General features: G+C 36.7%; 1 protein-coding gene across 1 annotated transcript in view; it reads left to right on the top strand.

Annotated features, from left to right (window-relative positions):
* The window catches only part of LOC127447382 (insulin-like growth factor-binding protein 2-B), a 45,359-nt gene extending 36,886 nt beyond the window's left edge, over positions 1–8,473 (top strand). The window contains exons 3-4 of the mRNA XM_051709227.1: positions 196–336; positions 3,206–8,473. Of these exons, the coding sequence (XP_051565187.1) occupies positions 196–336; positions 3,206–3,364 (300 nt within the window). The 3' untranslated portion in view covers positions 3,365–8,473. The remainder of the gene's footprint in view (positions 1–195; positions 337–3,205) is intronic.
* The last annotated feature ends 4,886 nt before the right edge of the window (positions 8,474–13,359 follow it).

The following is a 13,359-nucleotide window of genomic DNA, read 5'->3' on the forward strand; positions in this document are numbered from 1 at the left end:
ATATAATATTTACCCAGTATAAGTACCAGGTTAACAATATCAGAAATTAAGGGATTCAAAGTGCTCTTGAAAAAGGATATCCTGTAATACAATGGAAGGAATATTAATTTTTACTGACCAGGTATGCACATCCATTAAAACTCACTCTTGTTCGTGTGTGTGTGTGTGTGTGTGTCTGTGTGTGTGGTCTTCCAGAGCCAGTGTCAGCAGGAACTGGATCGCGTCTTAGAGGAGATCTCCAGAATGAGTTTCCATGACAACAAGGGACCACTGGAGAATCTTTATGACCTGAAGTTTCCTAACTGTGACAAGACGGGACAGTACAACCTGAAGCAGGTGAACGTCTAAACAGCCAACACTTACCTCTAGGGTCTCCAAAGCAAAAAACAAAATGCTATTGAACACACTCGTTTTAAGCTAAAATGTGTGATTTTAACAATCCCTCTGTCATCAGAAAAATTACCAACATCACACTTAAACAAAACTGAGAACTCCATTAAGTCTTCTTGGCAGTAAAAGAGCAACCTCTGACAAATAAAGATTTCCCCAGGTTTCACAATAATGCAATAACATTTCTGTGTCCTGAGATCTGGGCATCTGAGACAAGGCATCTGAAGCTAAACCGGGACAAATTTGTCCTGGAGAAGCAAAACAGTATGTTGTTTTGAAACCCCTGTTCCCATGGCTTAAAACACTGTACCTCAGCACACTTAATTGTGTTGTAATCATCGTGTTCCTCTTATAATTACTCTAACTGTCAGTTTTTGTTCTTTCTCATTGGGGGACAAAATTGAAAATCTGTTTTTTGCCTATTTTGGGTCTCAGCGTCAGCACATTGTCCAGTTCAATTATGACTGCATTTTGGGAGTGCTCAGTAGGGGTCAGTGAGACATGCTGGGCCCAATGAGGCGGGAGGGCTGTTTTGAGGCAGTGCCTCATCCTACCCCTATCCTTGGCCAAGAGCTTCACTCTTTTGAAAAAGTAGTTGTAAGCTTTGAACAAAAAGTAGCTAAGTACATTGAAGCTACTTAAAAAGGCAATATCTTTTTAAATGTGTAACTATCTGATGATAATTTTTTATTAAATCAGAGCCATATTTTTCTGGCAAAAAAATACTAAAAACTAATGAACTATAGAGTCTAATTTATATAACACAGTCAGCAGCATTGGACCCACTTTATATTAGGTGTCTTTAACTACTATGTACTTAAGCATCTAACACAGTGTACTTATTATGTACATTATGTACTTAGATTTTAATATCTGTAGTTACACTGTTAACCTTACCCCTAACCCTAAATGTAACCCTATCCCAAACCTTACCCTAAACCCTAACCCTAATCTAAACCCTAACTCTACCCCTAAACCTACCTGTTCCTCAGAAGCAACAAATGTGAATCTTGTGAGAATTTTGCAGAACAACATGTAGTTACACTATTAAAAACATTGTATTGTACTACATGTGCCTCTATAGCCACTTTTACACATGAAACCTGTTAAATTGCAGTAAAATTGCCGGGTTGCCTTTTCGTAAATGTACCACAACTGCTGTTCTTACATTCCATATTTGATCAGTTTTGTTACCATTCACACATCAGCACCAAAATGCTGTTAAACTCTGTGATGTAATTGGCCGGAAATTACCTTTAAACAGCTGCGCTGGAAATGTCAACTGTAAAAATAATAATAAATAAATAAATAAATAAATAAATAAATATTTTACATTTACGGTAAAATACCTGCAGCTGTGGTTGCCAGAAATTTACAGTAAAATATACAGTGATCAGGTTTTAGGCTTTACGGGATGTAATTTTGATGCCTGTATTTTTTACGATTCACTTCCGTTTATATTATATATACTTAATATACTAACCTTCTGGAACTATAAAAGTCTGCTTTTTTACTTTAAAATGTATCAATGTAGTAACTACAAAAGGTCACATGATGACTTAAAGTTGTTTAGAGTGGTCCTTCCAGTAGCCATAATTAATACACATGTAGAGACGGTGCACAGTGCCACACACCCAAATACAAAACACCTTTAGGGTTACACATGTGACACTAAAATAATGCAATAAACTTTACAACTAAATTAAATAAAATATAACATAGAACACCCCAATGTACATAACCGATATTAAAAATAAGAAGAAATGTAACTATTTTTACCGTAAATTATACGGTGAAATCATACTTTTTACATCAAAAAAACAATATTTCACTGTAAAATTACATGTATTGTCTTGTTAAACATATTATTGTTTTTTTTTTACCGTGTTAAAGGAATATTCCGTGTTCAATACAAGTTAAGCTCAATCAACAGCATTTGTGGCATAATGTTGATTACCACAAAAATGTATTTATGTCCATCCTTTTCTTAATGGGGCCAGTTTTTAGAGGGTTTAAAGGCAAAAATGTGAAGTTTATAATTTTATAAAAGCACTTACATTAATGTAAAGTTGTTTAATCTGTCATTTTTACAGTCATTTTAGGGTTTGTTGACATTTCATCGTCATGGCAATGAAGTTGTAAAATTAGCTATAACTTCACACAGAAAAGGCTAGCAAGTGATTTTATCACACAAAAATCATGTTAACACGTGTGGTTATACTTTTGAAACAGTGTGTATTTTAACGTTTGCAGATTGGCTTCCATTCACTTCCATTGTAAGTGCCTCACTGTAACACAGATATTTGATTTTTTTTTTTTTTATAATTTTTTGTGGCAATCAATATTATACCTCAGATGCTGTAGATTTAGCTTAACTTTTATTGAACCTGGAATATTCCTTTTAAGGTAACTACCCGTTAACCAATTAAAGTTTTATACTGTAGCATTTTTACATTCTTTTACCGTTAAAATTACGGATTTTTTTTCATTTGAAAAAAACATGGCGAGGTATGACTTGTATCTGAACATACACAGCCTGTAATGTTGTTGTTTTATTTTTTCTGACAAATGTTTACATTTATACAGTTGCCAAAGACATCCTGACCTGCTATTGCTAGCATCTGGGGGCAGAGACGCTATCTGCAACCTAAAAAGTCATGTTTACGTAATGTTTACACATTTTTTAATTGCGTCATCTCCGTCAGAACTTTGTTCTTATGTTAGCACGTCCAGACCTTGTAAATGCTCAAACTCTTAATCTTACGACTTTGTTCACACATAGCATCAAAAAGGAAATCCTTCTCTTGTGTTCCAGTGCCACATGTCCACCCACGGACAGAGGGGCGAGTGTTGGTGTGTCAACCCGTACACTGGTAAACAGATAGCCTCGTCCCCTAAAGTGAGGGGGGACCCCAACTGCAGCCAGTACTTCAGTGGTCCAGAGCTGGAGCCGCCCACCACCCAGCAGAAATAGACGCACCCTCGCATCAGAGGAGACGCCCAGGTCGCAAACGAAGAGAGCGAGTGGAAGAGCAGTGTGCATGTGTGTTATTCTGTATGTGTGTGTGTTTTCCAAATAGTATCATCTGTATTGTCAATAGCAGTGTGGAAAGAGTCACATGCCAGCAAAGACAAGTCAAGGACAGGTTGTTTAAGCTCCCAGCTCTTAAATCCAGATAACTTTGCACTAAATTTAACTGAGCAATTGTTTTTTTTTGTTTTTTTTTTCTGCCTATATTTAGGCTCCGTGCCTTTTATTCTTGTGATTGAATCTGGTAGTAATGATATTTCAGGGTGTCTCTTATACAGCATGGTCAGCTGTTCGGTGTGAAGTCGTGTCCATTATCCATTTAGTCTCCCTTTTGTTTTTGTAGACCCCATAAAAATGGTACTCTGTCTCTTGTCGCCAGAAACAAAACAACACCAACTATAGACGCACAAACAGAAGCAACTTGACATTGATTTACACTTGATTTCCACATTCTGGAATGATTTTCTTTGGCCCAAAAAAATTAATACTGACGTGTTGACAGAGAGAGCGGAGCTGTTTCTCAGTGGCAAGAAATATGAGAGTATTTGTGCAAAGGAGGGAGGACGTTACCCATCGGAAAAAAAAAACAAAATCACAAATCTCTTTAATATCTCAGTTATTTCTTTATTTCTCCTAGACGTCATTAGCTATGTTTCCATCCAAGTTGTGAATTTTATATATGCGAAAAACCATAATATCGCAAAAACATTGTGCGAATAAAGCCGCGTTTCCATCCCATGTGTTCAAAAGAACAAAATAGTCACTACTGGAGAAACTGTAGCCACTGTGACTCTTATTAATAAAATACGGTTTAGAGCACACAGACAAAACACTCTAGAAGAATTTGTCTCATATCTGGGAACGACAGCGCGTCACACAGTTCTGGGAGCACTATGTGTGTACTTTCCTTCTTCCTCATGGCTTTGTCGTGTGAATCTATAATATATTTGTCAAAAGTTTCAATAAACCTGCTATTTTGCAAAGTTCAAGTTTGTATTCAACTTAAATGCTCTGCAAAATCTTTGCAGGCTTTGGATTTTTAGGACACCGTTATTTCAGGATGACCAGAAGAACATTTCAGATGCAATGATTGGTCCACTGGGTAGTCCAGTTATGAATGAGTTATTCAGTCACATGACTTTTTTGACGCGCATCTCATATTCCTAATAAATTCAATAGGAGTTTATTCAGTAAACGTGTTTTCATCATAGTTTATGCACATTTCTTCTTATTGAATTAAAAATGTATCCACTTCAAGCAAGTGTATACGTATTTATGCGCACTTTGGAGACTTTATTCACATCTTGGTGTTTCCATCCAGCAGTTTTATGCGATATCCCAAAATGTGCAGAAAAACACGTGGATGGAAACCCAGCTAATGAGATTAAAAGGAGAACAAAGTGAGATGCTTGCTTAATTCTCCTGCTTTTCAGATTTGTCTTATGTGAAAAAGACCCAATTAATGTGTCTCCTCTAGAGCTTCAGAAGGATCTCAGATGTGTTTTAGACTGTGCTCAGATTTGCCAAGAAACCAAAGTCTAAAATTAAACGAGACAGGGAGTTCAATATGAACTCAAATATTTCTCATCAAATTCTTCCAAAACCATGAATGATCTGAGCCATGCTAACACATTATTTTCATAGCTCGATACTCTCACTGCATGTCAACAATTGTCTCATTTGAATTTATTTTTCCAAAGGCATTTAGGAGAAACATCTGAGACCAAGTTGATACTTTAAAGTAATAGTTTACTCAAAAATTTAAATTATGTCAACATGATGTTTCAAACCTGTATGACTTTCTTTCCTTTGTGGAGCACAAAAGGAGATGTTAGCAACATGTTAGGGACTGACAGCCTCACTCACCCTTCACTTTCATTGTATGTAAAAAAAAAAAAAAAAAGATGCAATGAAAGTGAATGGTGACTGAGACTGTTAATCCCTATCATTATGCTTAACCTCTCCTTTTATGCTCAATGGAAGAAATAAAGTCTGGTTTGGAACAACATGAGGGTGATTAAATGATGGTAGAATTGTCATTTTTGGGGGCTAAATTATCCTTCAAACAAAACAACCAAACTCCATTATTTCTTCTGAGCTATGAAAGAACAACATTTGAGCAATAAAATGTTCTTCTCTGTTGTTAGCAGTTCACCTCTGCTCTCTCTTTGCCTCCAAACCATGTGATAGAATAAAGATGGTGCGTGTGTGTGTGTGTGTGTATGTGTGTGTGTGTGTTTGTGTAGAGTGGGGATCAGCGTTTACTAATGACGTGCTGACAGAGGGCTAGATTAGGACATAGGGCTGACATTGACAAATGTGATATAAAGTGGGTTAAGAGCCTATAAATAAACACAAGTTTGCCTGCAGTGCCAGTGGGCTTTGCCTCACCTTGCTGCTTCAGATTTCCCGGGGGTGTTGGGGGTTCGTGAGGGGGATTTTACCCGACGGAAGGGTTGAATGGGGTAGGATGAAGAGCCCTGTGAAGGAATGCCAAGTAGTACATAGGTTTAGTGAGCTTGTTTAACTTTGATAGCAAATATATGCAAAGGGTTGTTCAGCAGGAATAAGGCTCTTTCCTGTAATAGGGTACACATTGGTGTAGGTTTTTTAAGCAATAAAGGCAATATCTAACAATTAAAATCCTACAACCATGTCATAATTTTGACATAATTTGTTCAAATATTTTTAACTAATTTTAATAACCAAAAATGTATTGTGTCGCACATTTTTTACACAACCCTGTAACTGCATGATTCTTCACTCTTAATAAAAATGGAACATTCCATAAATTTCGGACACCCAGGAAGTAACATCATTTGGTTCCTTTCTCCAACATGATGGTAGGAGAAGTAGGAAATAAATGATGGGAAATAAACATTTATCATTAACTCCCAAACATTTGGTCCCAAACTAGCAAACCTCTTTTGAGTGATGGCATAATTTAGGCTAAATGTACAACCCTGTTACTTGCAGCACTGTAACCAATTCTGATGTCTATATATATATATATATATATACTGTATATCCACCTTTTTCCTGGGCGTCTTAGTGGGGAAACGAATGTGGGTGGGACTTCTGTCGGAAGTCATTCTATAACATTCCCTAGCTCTGGCTGCAGTCACTTTAGACCCTTTTTACAGCTGCTAATAAGATGCGTTTCAGATGATCCGATCGCAAATGGTCAGCGCTACATATAGTTGTAAACGGTGTGCAAAATGTTTTGTTATTGGATTACAAAAACACATACAGAGGTAGTCAAAAACCACATCGCATTTGAGGTTTAAAATGCTATCCTGATGCATCCTGGATGGCAGCGAAGCACCACATCTCACCAGTCAATCACCCGGCGAACAAATGTTAAAAGTTATGTGCGAATTTAAAAGGAAATAACTGTCCGATCCGAAAACTTGAAAAAGCGATTACGTAGCCAAGGATGAGAACTTCACGGCTCTTCCTCAGTGTGTCTGTCTGATTTGAACATGCAGGGTGACAAGATGACAAGCACACACATCTAACGCTGAACTAACACAGGTACTCCAATCATTTTGCTCAAAATGTTGCATTTGTTCTTAGATTAAATCTCAGCTGCATCTGGGAGAAACGGTGAGCCAGTTTTGTTTGCGCTTTCTTTGTCTTGATGACTTTTTTGCAGTTTATTATCGTTCAGTAACACACTGATATAGTGATTGATGTATGTCCTCATGAAATCATACATGCTTTCCTCAAAATCCCAACACCGCAACGAAAGAATGAATGGACATACAAATATATATATTTGGTAACAGGGTTGCAAAAATTGCAAACCTCATTTAAAATTAATGGAAATTAAAGTGGCTCATATAATATTTACTTTAACCTCATGAGGTGGACATTTTCTAAAGGTTAAGCATCTCCTGTCACTGACCCTTTGTTGTAAAAAAACAAAACAAAAACAAAATGAACTCTATTTTGTACCCTATTCATGGAAGGTGTCATTATGAATGGTAGCCATAACATCCCTTGGTCATACTTTTATTCAGCCTTTAACATAATATTCCTATCTCTTTTTCTCCCTTCTCCATCTCTCTCTCTCTCTCACTCTCTCTCTCTCTCTCTCTCTCCCCCTGTGCGCATTGAATTGAACAGCTCAGTACAGAAATAGAAGTTGATTAAGCTTTAGCATTGATCCTAATGTGTTAGACAGTGTTCAGCTCCATCCCTCCATCCCAGTGTTTGCTTTTATGGGTTACTCTAAGATATATTATTAACATATTAACCTTCACTAACTCAAAGTATTACCACATCTCGCTCGCCTTTAAAAGTAGCTTTCAAGTATTTTCGTTATTTAGTTAGCATCATGCTAACTACTGCTACAGACTGGCTCTCCACAATCACACAGCATCGTGTGTGTGATTTTGGTGCCTCATGGATAGATTTTCTGAGACACAGCCTACAAGTTTTACGTTTTGTTTCCAAAATATATCGCTGCCCACCCTCCGGTGGTACAGTAAATTTTACAGTAGCTCAAGTTTGGCCTAGTTTGAAAACAGTGCGAAACCAATCCCTGTGGTTTTCGGGCATATTGATTTGCCAGAGCGGTTCCAATGCGATGGAAGTGTTCGCGTATGCGTGTGTGTGTTTGTGTGTATATGTGTGAGTGTTTCAAATGCTGTGCCATGCCTGAAGCCAGAGGGACAGTGGGAAGGATTGCTCACCATCTGGTGCCGTGTAAAACTGTCAGAGTCGGTCTCTGCGTTTGGAGAGTCTCACACAAATGACAGGGGGAATTTCTTGAGCAAATCCAAACACCATGTGCCATGCCAACGTCTCACATGCCTGTTTTCCCCCTGTATTTCATTGCGTGTCCAGTGTGTCAGGAGGTGCGGCGGTATTAAATAACGTACATTACTCAAACCATTCTAAACACAGCATGCTCCTTGTGTCCTCTGTCATGCGAATGGGTCATGGACTGAATTTTCTGTACAACTGCAATGGAAAAAGCCAAAAATGCATGTGAAAATAGACATTGGTTTTAAATCCTTGTAATAAAATCCAGCATGATTAAATGTATTGCCTTTCAGACCTATGACTCATTTTTTGGGAATTTTATGATTTGTGTTTTTTTATATGTTTGGTTATATGTTGTCTCATTAATGTTTTCCATTAATCTCAAGATCATCCGGAGACTTTTTATAAGTAGTTATTAACTGGTTGTCCTCTTTTCAGAGTTCCACGGTCATGGAAAACCTGGAAAAATCTTGTAAATGTTTTTATAGTGAATATATGTTTTTCTAGTTAAACTCAGCTGTACCTTATTTCTTTGGATAGAAATGCTCGTTCTGAGTGCAATCTCTATAAATTGGGTCTTAATAATTCTTATCCAGTAAACATGAGCAACTTGGAAAGTCATGGAAATCATTGGTTAAAGGTGTAGGAAAGTCTCGGATAAGACCATAAATACATAATTTGCCACCCTTGGCGCCATCGGGCCAGATTATCCCCATGCAAACTTTAAAAGAATGCCTGGGCATTCCAACAAATAGGGGATGGCTGGCAGTAGAATCAAGATCATTGTCTCTCCACCATTTTTATTTATTTTTTAATTATTATTTTGTCTGAATAAATTTTGGGCCTTTTCTTATTGAGAAAATGTACCTTGGCAAAGCACATAGTTCCTGTTCTGTTCTGTCTATGAGATTATATGTAAGAGATCCACCTTTAGCTTCCCCTGGTGGTGTTTATCTGCTTTAATTACATCTGTGTTGGCAATCTTTCCTAAAATGAAATCAGAATGTGAGCGAATCTCAAGAATATTATACTCGCATAGCAGAGAACAATGTCACGCCTCATGCAGAGACCAGCAGGGGATGAAACTCTAAACTCTAATCATTGTGTTCTCAGGCAAAAGAGTGGTGTGGAGAGCCACATGTTGTGATAAGACGCAGCCATCTATAGTTGTTCAACTAATTACGCGATAAAAGGGACGTGAGTGCTTTGAAGTCTAAAACGCAGTTGTCAGTTTCTTTGAAGGCAATAGTAATTGTCATGTTCACTGCCCCACAAATCAAATCCCCAACATGTGTTCCTCTCTGGGTCTGCTTCGCCTCCCCATACAAATGCACACAGCCCAGCCACAGACGAAGTAGGACCGTCCTGATCCGTCACATCTGGATTTCGTAAATCTTGGTTATCCCAGGAAGAACTTCACCTGTCTGTCCGCCTTAGTGATTACCTTGAGGCTATGAACAACTACTAAAGTCTCATCAAACTCCCAACTCTATGCCCAGCTTTATAGCAAGGGACACGTGATGCATTACCCTAATAACCCTCTAGTTCTCTGAATATGCATCTATTTAAAACTTAAGCCTGTTTCTATTTTTTTCGGCACCCAAACCTTCACACTGCCCTCTTGAGATATTTGTGCATTGCTGAAAACAAAACTATAAATGTATTTATCAACACTCTTGTGTTATTGGCTTTTAGTGAGCAACATACAATTTAAAGCTCACTTTAAAGCTTAAAAAAGGACCCAATATTATCATAAATGTAGTCCGTACAACCGATATGGCATATTCCAAATATTCTGAAGACATACGATTGGTACAATAGAAACAATGGACGTCAAGATTTTAGACTGCTTTTATGATCATTTGAGGTCCATTTTTAACCCTCTTGTTATGCTTGGGTCATTTTTTACTCATTTAAGAGTTATAAACAGTGAAAAACTAATCTTAATCTTGTATTTGGTTAAAACGCCTTTGCATTCTTCACAACAATGAATAAATGAGTAAAATATTTTTATTTATTTGATTCTTTTTACATTTTGATACTTGTATTTATGCAATGTCAGGATGTTTTGGGTGATTACTATGACGTCGCTAGGGTGTTGCTAGGTGGATATTAGGGCACTAGTAAATGGTTGCAAGACGGTTGCTCACTGGCCCAGGTCAAAAGAGACCATCCCCAAGTCTCTATGAGCTCCTGGGTAGGGTTGCACCAGCTTAAGGTCTAGCTTAAGTTTGGGTGTCAAATTTAAACTAAGGGCTTAGTAACTACTAGTTAGTTTGTATCTAAGTAAGTGCATCATTTATTGCACCACCTGTTCTTAATGCAAGACTTAGCTAGTAGGTTTTAAGCTCTCTGTAAAGCAATGTGTAGTCGCATAATATGGCATTTACCTTTATTAATCCAATAAGCAGCCTTCAAATTTGTAAACAGAACTGTTGAAAAGCCGTGCATTTCAGTTTTATCTTGTCATGGTTGATGTTCAAAGCTTTTTAACTTACATAACTGTTAACAGCAATAAATGACATTTAAATTGAAATATGATGCGTTAAAAATAATTAAATATATTAAATAGTAGGCCTATAAATAAATATGTAAATAATATTCAGGTACTGTATCTGACAATAATAAGGGGCAATAAATATATATTAACAACAGACTGGAAAAAACATGAGCTCATTGATGTAATTTAATCAGTATGCGATTTTATTCCAACTGCTACTTCTGATCGGAGGCTTCCGTAAATATTTAGTTTACACGTAGGGTTATGTTTCACCTAAGTTTAATGGTGCAACACTCAAATACTTAGTAGTGCGGAAACTGTAACTTACTGCCCAATTATGCCACAACTATAGGCTAAGTTGTAACTTAAGCACGGGTGGTGCAACCATCCCCTGATCGCTAGATATGTATGGGAAGCTTTTCAATGAAAGTCTGTGGGATTTTTGCTCATTTTTCATACAACAGGCAGACATATAGACTATATTCTGTAATAAAAATGTTTTTGAAAATTTGAAAATGTTTTTGTTTTTGTTTTTGTTTCAAATAGAAGCAATTTGTAAATATTCTTATCATCTTTTTTACTCAAAATAAAGGAAAATCATAGAGACCAGAGCATTTTCCATTTCCCTTTTTGATTTTTAACTAGTAGCACCTAATAAAAAAGCAATATATATATATATATATATATATATATATATATATATATATATATATATATATATATATATATATATATATAATTGATGTCCACATATGTGGACAACAGGACTAAGTTGTGCAATTTTAAATAATGCCAAGCTATAGAAATTCAGATTTTTTCATCAAATTTTTTGTTTCCAGGAGTGTTAATTATTCATGTTTTTGAGATGATACAGACATTTAATCAGAAATTAGCATAATTAATTCTGATTCAAGTAATGGCCAGCATCATCCAATCACTACCAACCATGTTAAAATATAATTATACATGATAAATTCTGAATCTATGTGCTGATTACCATTGTTCCATGTCTGCCAAACATGTTGAGTGGTCCAAACATCATCTGCAGCCTGAAACTGAACTTTTGGTCAGATTTTGGGAGTGAATGCTGCATAGAGAGCTATAGGATGCTCCCTTGCTCCCTATTTAGTGAATGATTTAACCTCCAGTGTGCTGTCTGTCTGCACTGGTCTCAGGCCAGTTCGAAATGCACCTTATCTTCAGACTAACTTCAAATAAAGCCTCTGAAAGCAACATTTTTCAGCTTTTGTTTGAACCCACTGATTCTCAGTGTGATAATGCACAGTAAATATGGGATATGTATTTACTTAATAAATAGAACCATATTGTAGAGTGAAAATAAAATACAATATAACAAAATTTGTATTAAAATGACGCGAAACGACCCACAGATGTGTTAATGTTGAAAGTTAGCCTACTAAGTAACTAACATGCTTTTTCAACTTTTGAGGGAATAATGTCCCAAAATCCACGTATGTGGACATCATGTTTATCAGCACACTGACACATGAAAAATTAATGAATTTTTTTAAAATGGCATATCAAACTAAATTAGATATGCTACTCTTTACATCCAAACAGGTTTCAATGGAAAAAAAAAAAAAAAAAACTTGGTTTCTTACCAGAGGCACTTTTGTTGGCTCTGCATCTGTAGAAGCACTTAATGGAAAGCAGCATCATGTTGTTGTGTCTCGATGTGCCAGAAGTTTAACCCTTAAATGACAGTCTAGAGTCTTGTGAACAGTAGTTTAGTCGGTTTAAATTAATTTAAACTATGCATTGCGTATAGCGAGACCATTATACAACGTCCACGCATGTGGATGCTTGGTCGCACGAGGTGTCACTCTTTCCAGATGAAAAACTATTTTAAAAAGCTTGCATGTGCAAAACAAGCCTATGTCAATGTTTATATTTATTATCAAAAGGAAGTTGCTGTACTCTACTGGGTCTTTTTTTTTTTTTTTTTTTTTTGGACCCAAACAAAATGGTTGTTTGGAATTTTCTCAAAAACAGAAGGGCTAAGCTTTCAAATGAAGCACTATCCACTGCCATTGTATTGAAAATTATATGGGTTTGAAACAACATGATGGTGAATAAAAGAAAAGTTCAAAGTCAGCACTTTGGGGTTTGGGATCTGTTCCGTATAAATGAATTACCATTTGATAGGAAATGTGTTTTTCCCTCCTCATGTAGATTAGATTTCATGATAATTAAGTTTGTGCTTTTGTGTTGCAGTTATGCGCTTATTTTAACACCTTTTGACTCTTCGGCTTGGTGCATAAGTTGAGTCTCAGCAGCTTGGTCATGCAATGTTGCACTAACTTGCCCTGGAGCTTTAAGTGATAAAAGTGGAGATTTCCATGACATGGCTCCATATAATCTATCTGTACCATTGATTTCCTTGCTTATTTGCATGGAGAGTTGGTCCCTTGTGCCAGTCAGAGATCTCCCTTGAAGTTGGGGCTCTTGGTAAATGACTTACTTGTTCCTGAGCAATCTCTTTGACTTCTGTTGAAAACCAGGTGCCTTGCCTCTGGGTAGAGTTTAAATGCAGTAAGTCTTCACCCAAAATAAACCTGTATCCTGTAATGTTCAGTTCCCCTGGGCTTCTCTGTTTATCCTGATTTATCAATAAAGACAATTGAATTAGCAAGCAGATGACCAATGT

Source organism: Myxocyprinus asiaticus, chromosome 10 (genome assembly GCF_019703515.2).
Source record: "Myxocyprinus asiaticus isolate MX2 ecotype Aquarium Trade chromosome 10, UBuf_Myxa_2, whole genome shotgun sequence".
In the NCBI taxonomy this organism is placed as follows: Eukaryota; Metazoa; Chordata; class Actinopteri; order Cypriniformes; family Catostomidae; genus Myxocyprinus; species Myxocyprinus asiaticus.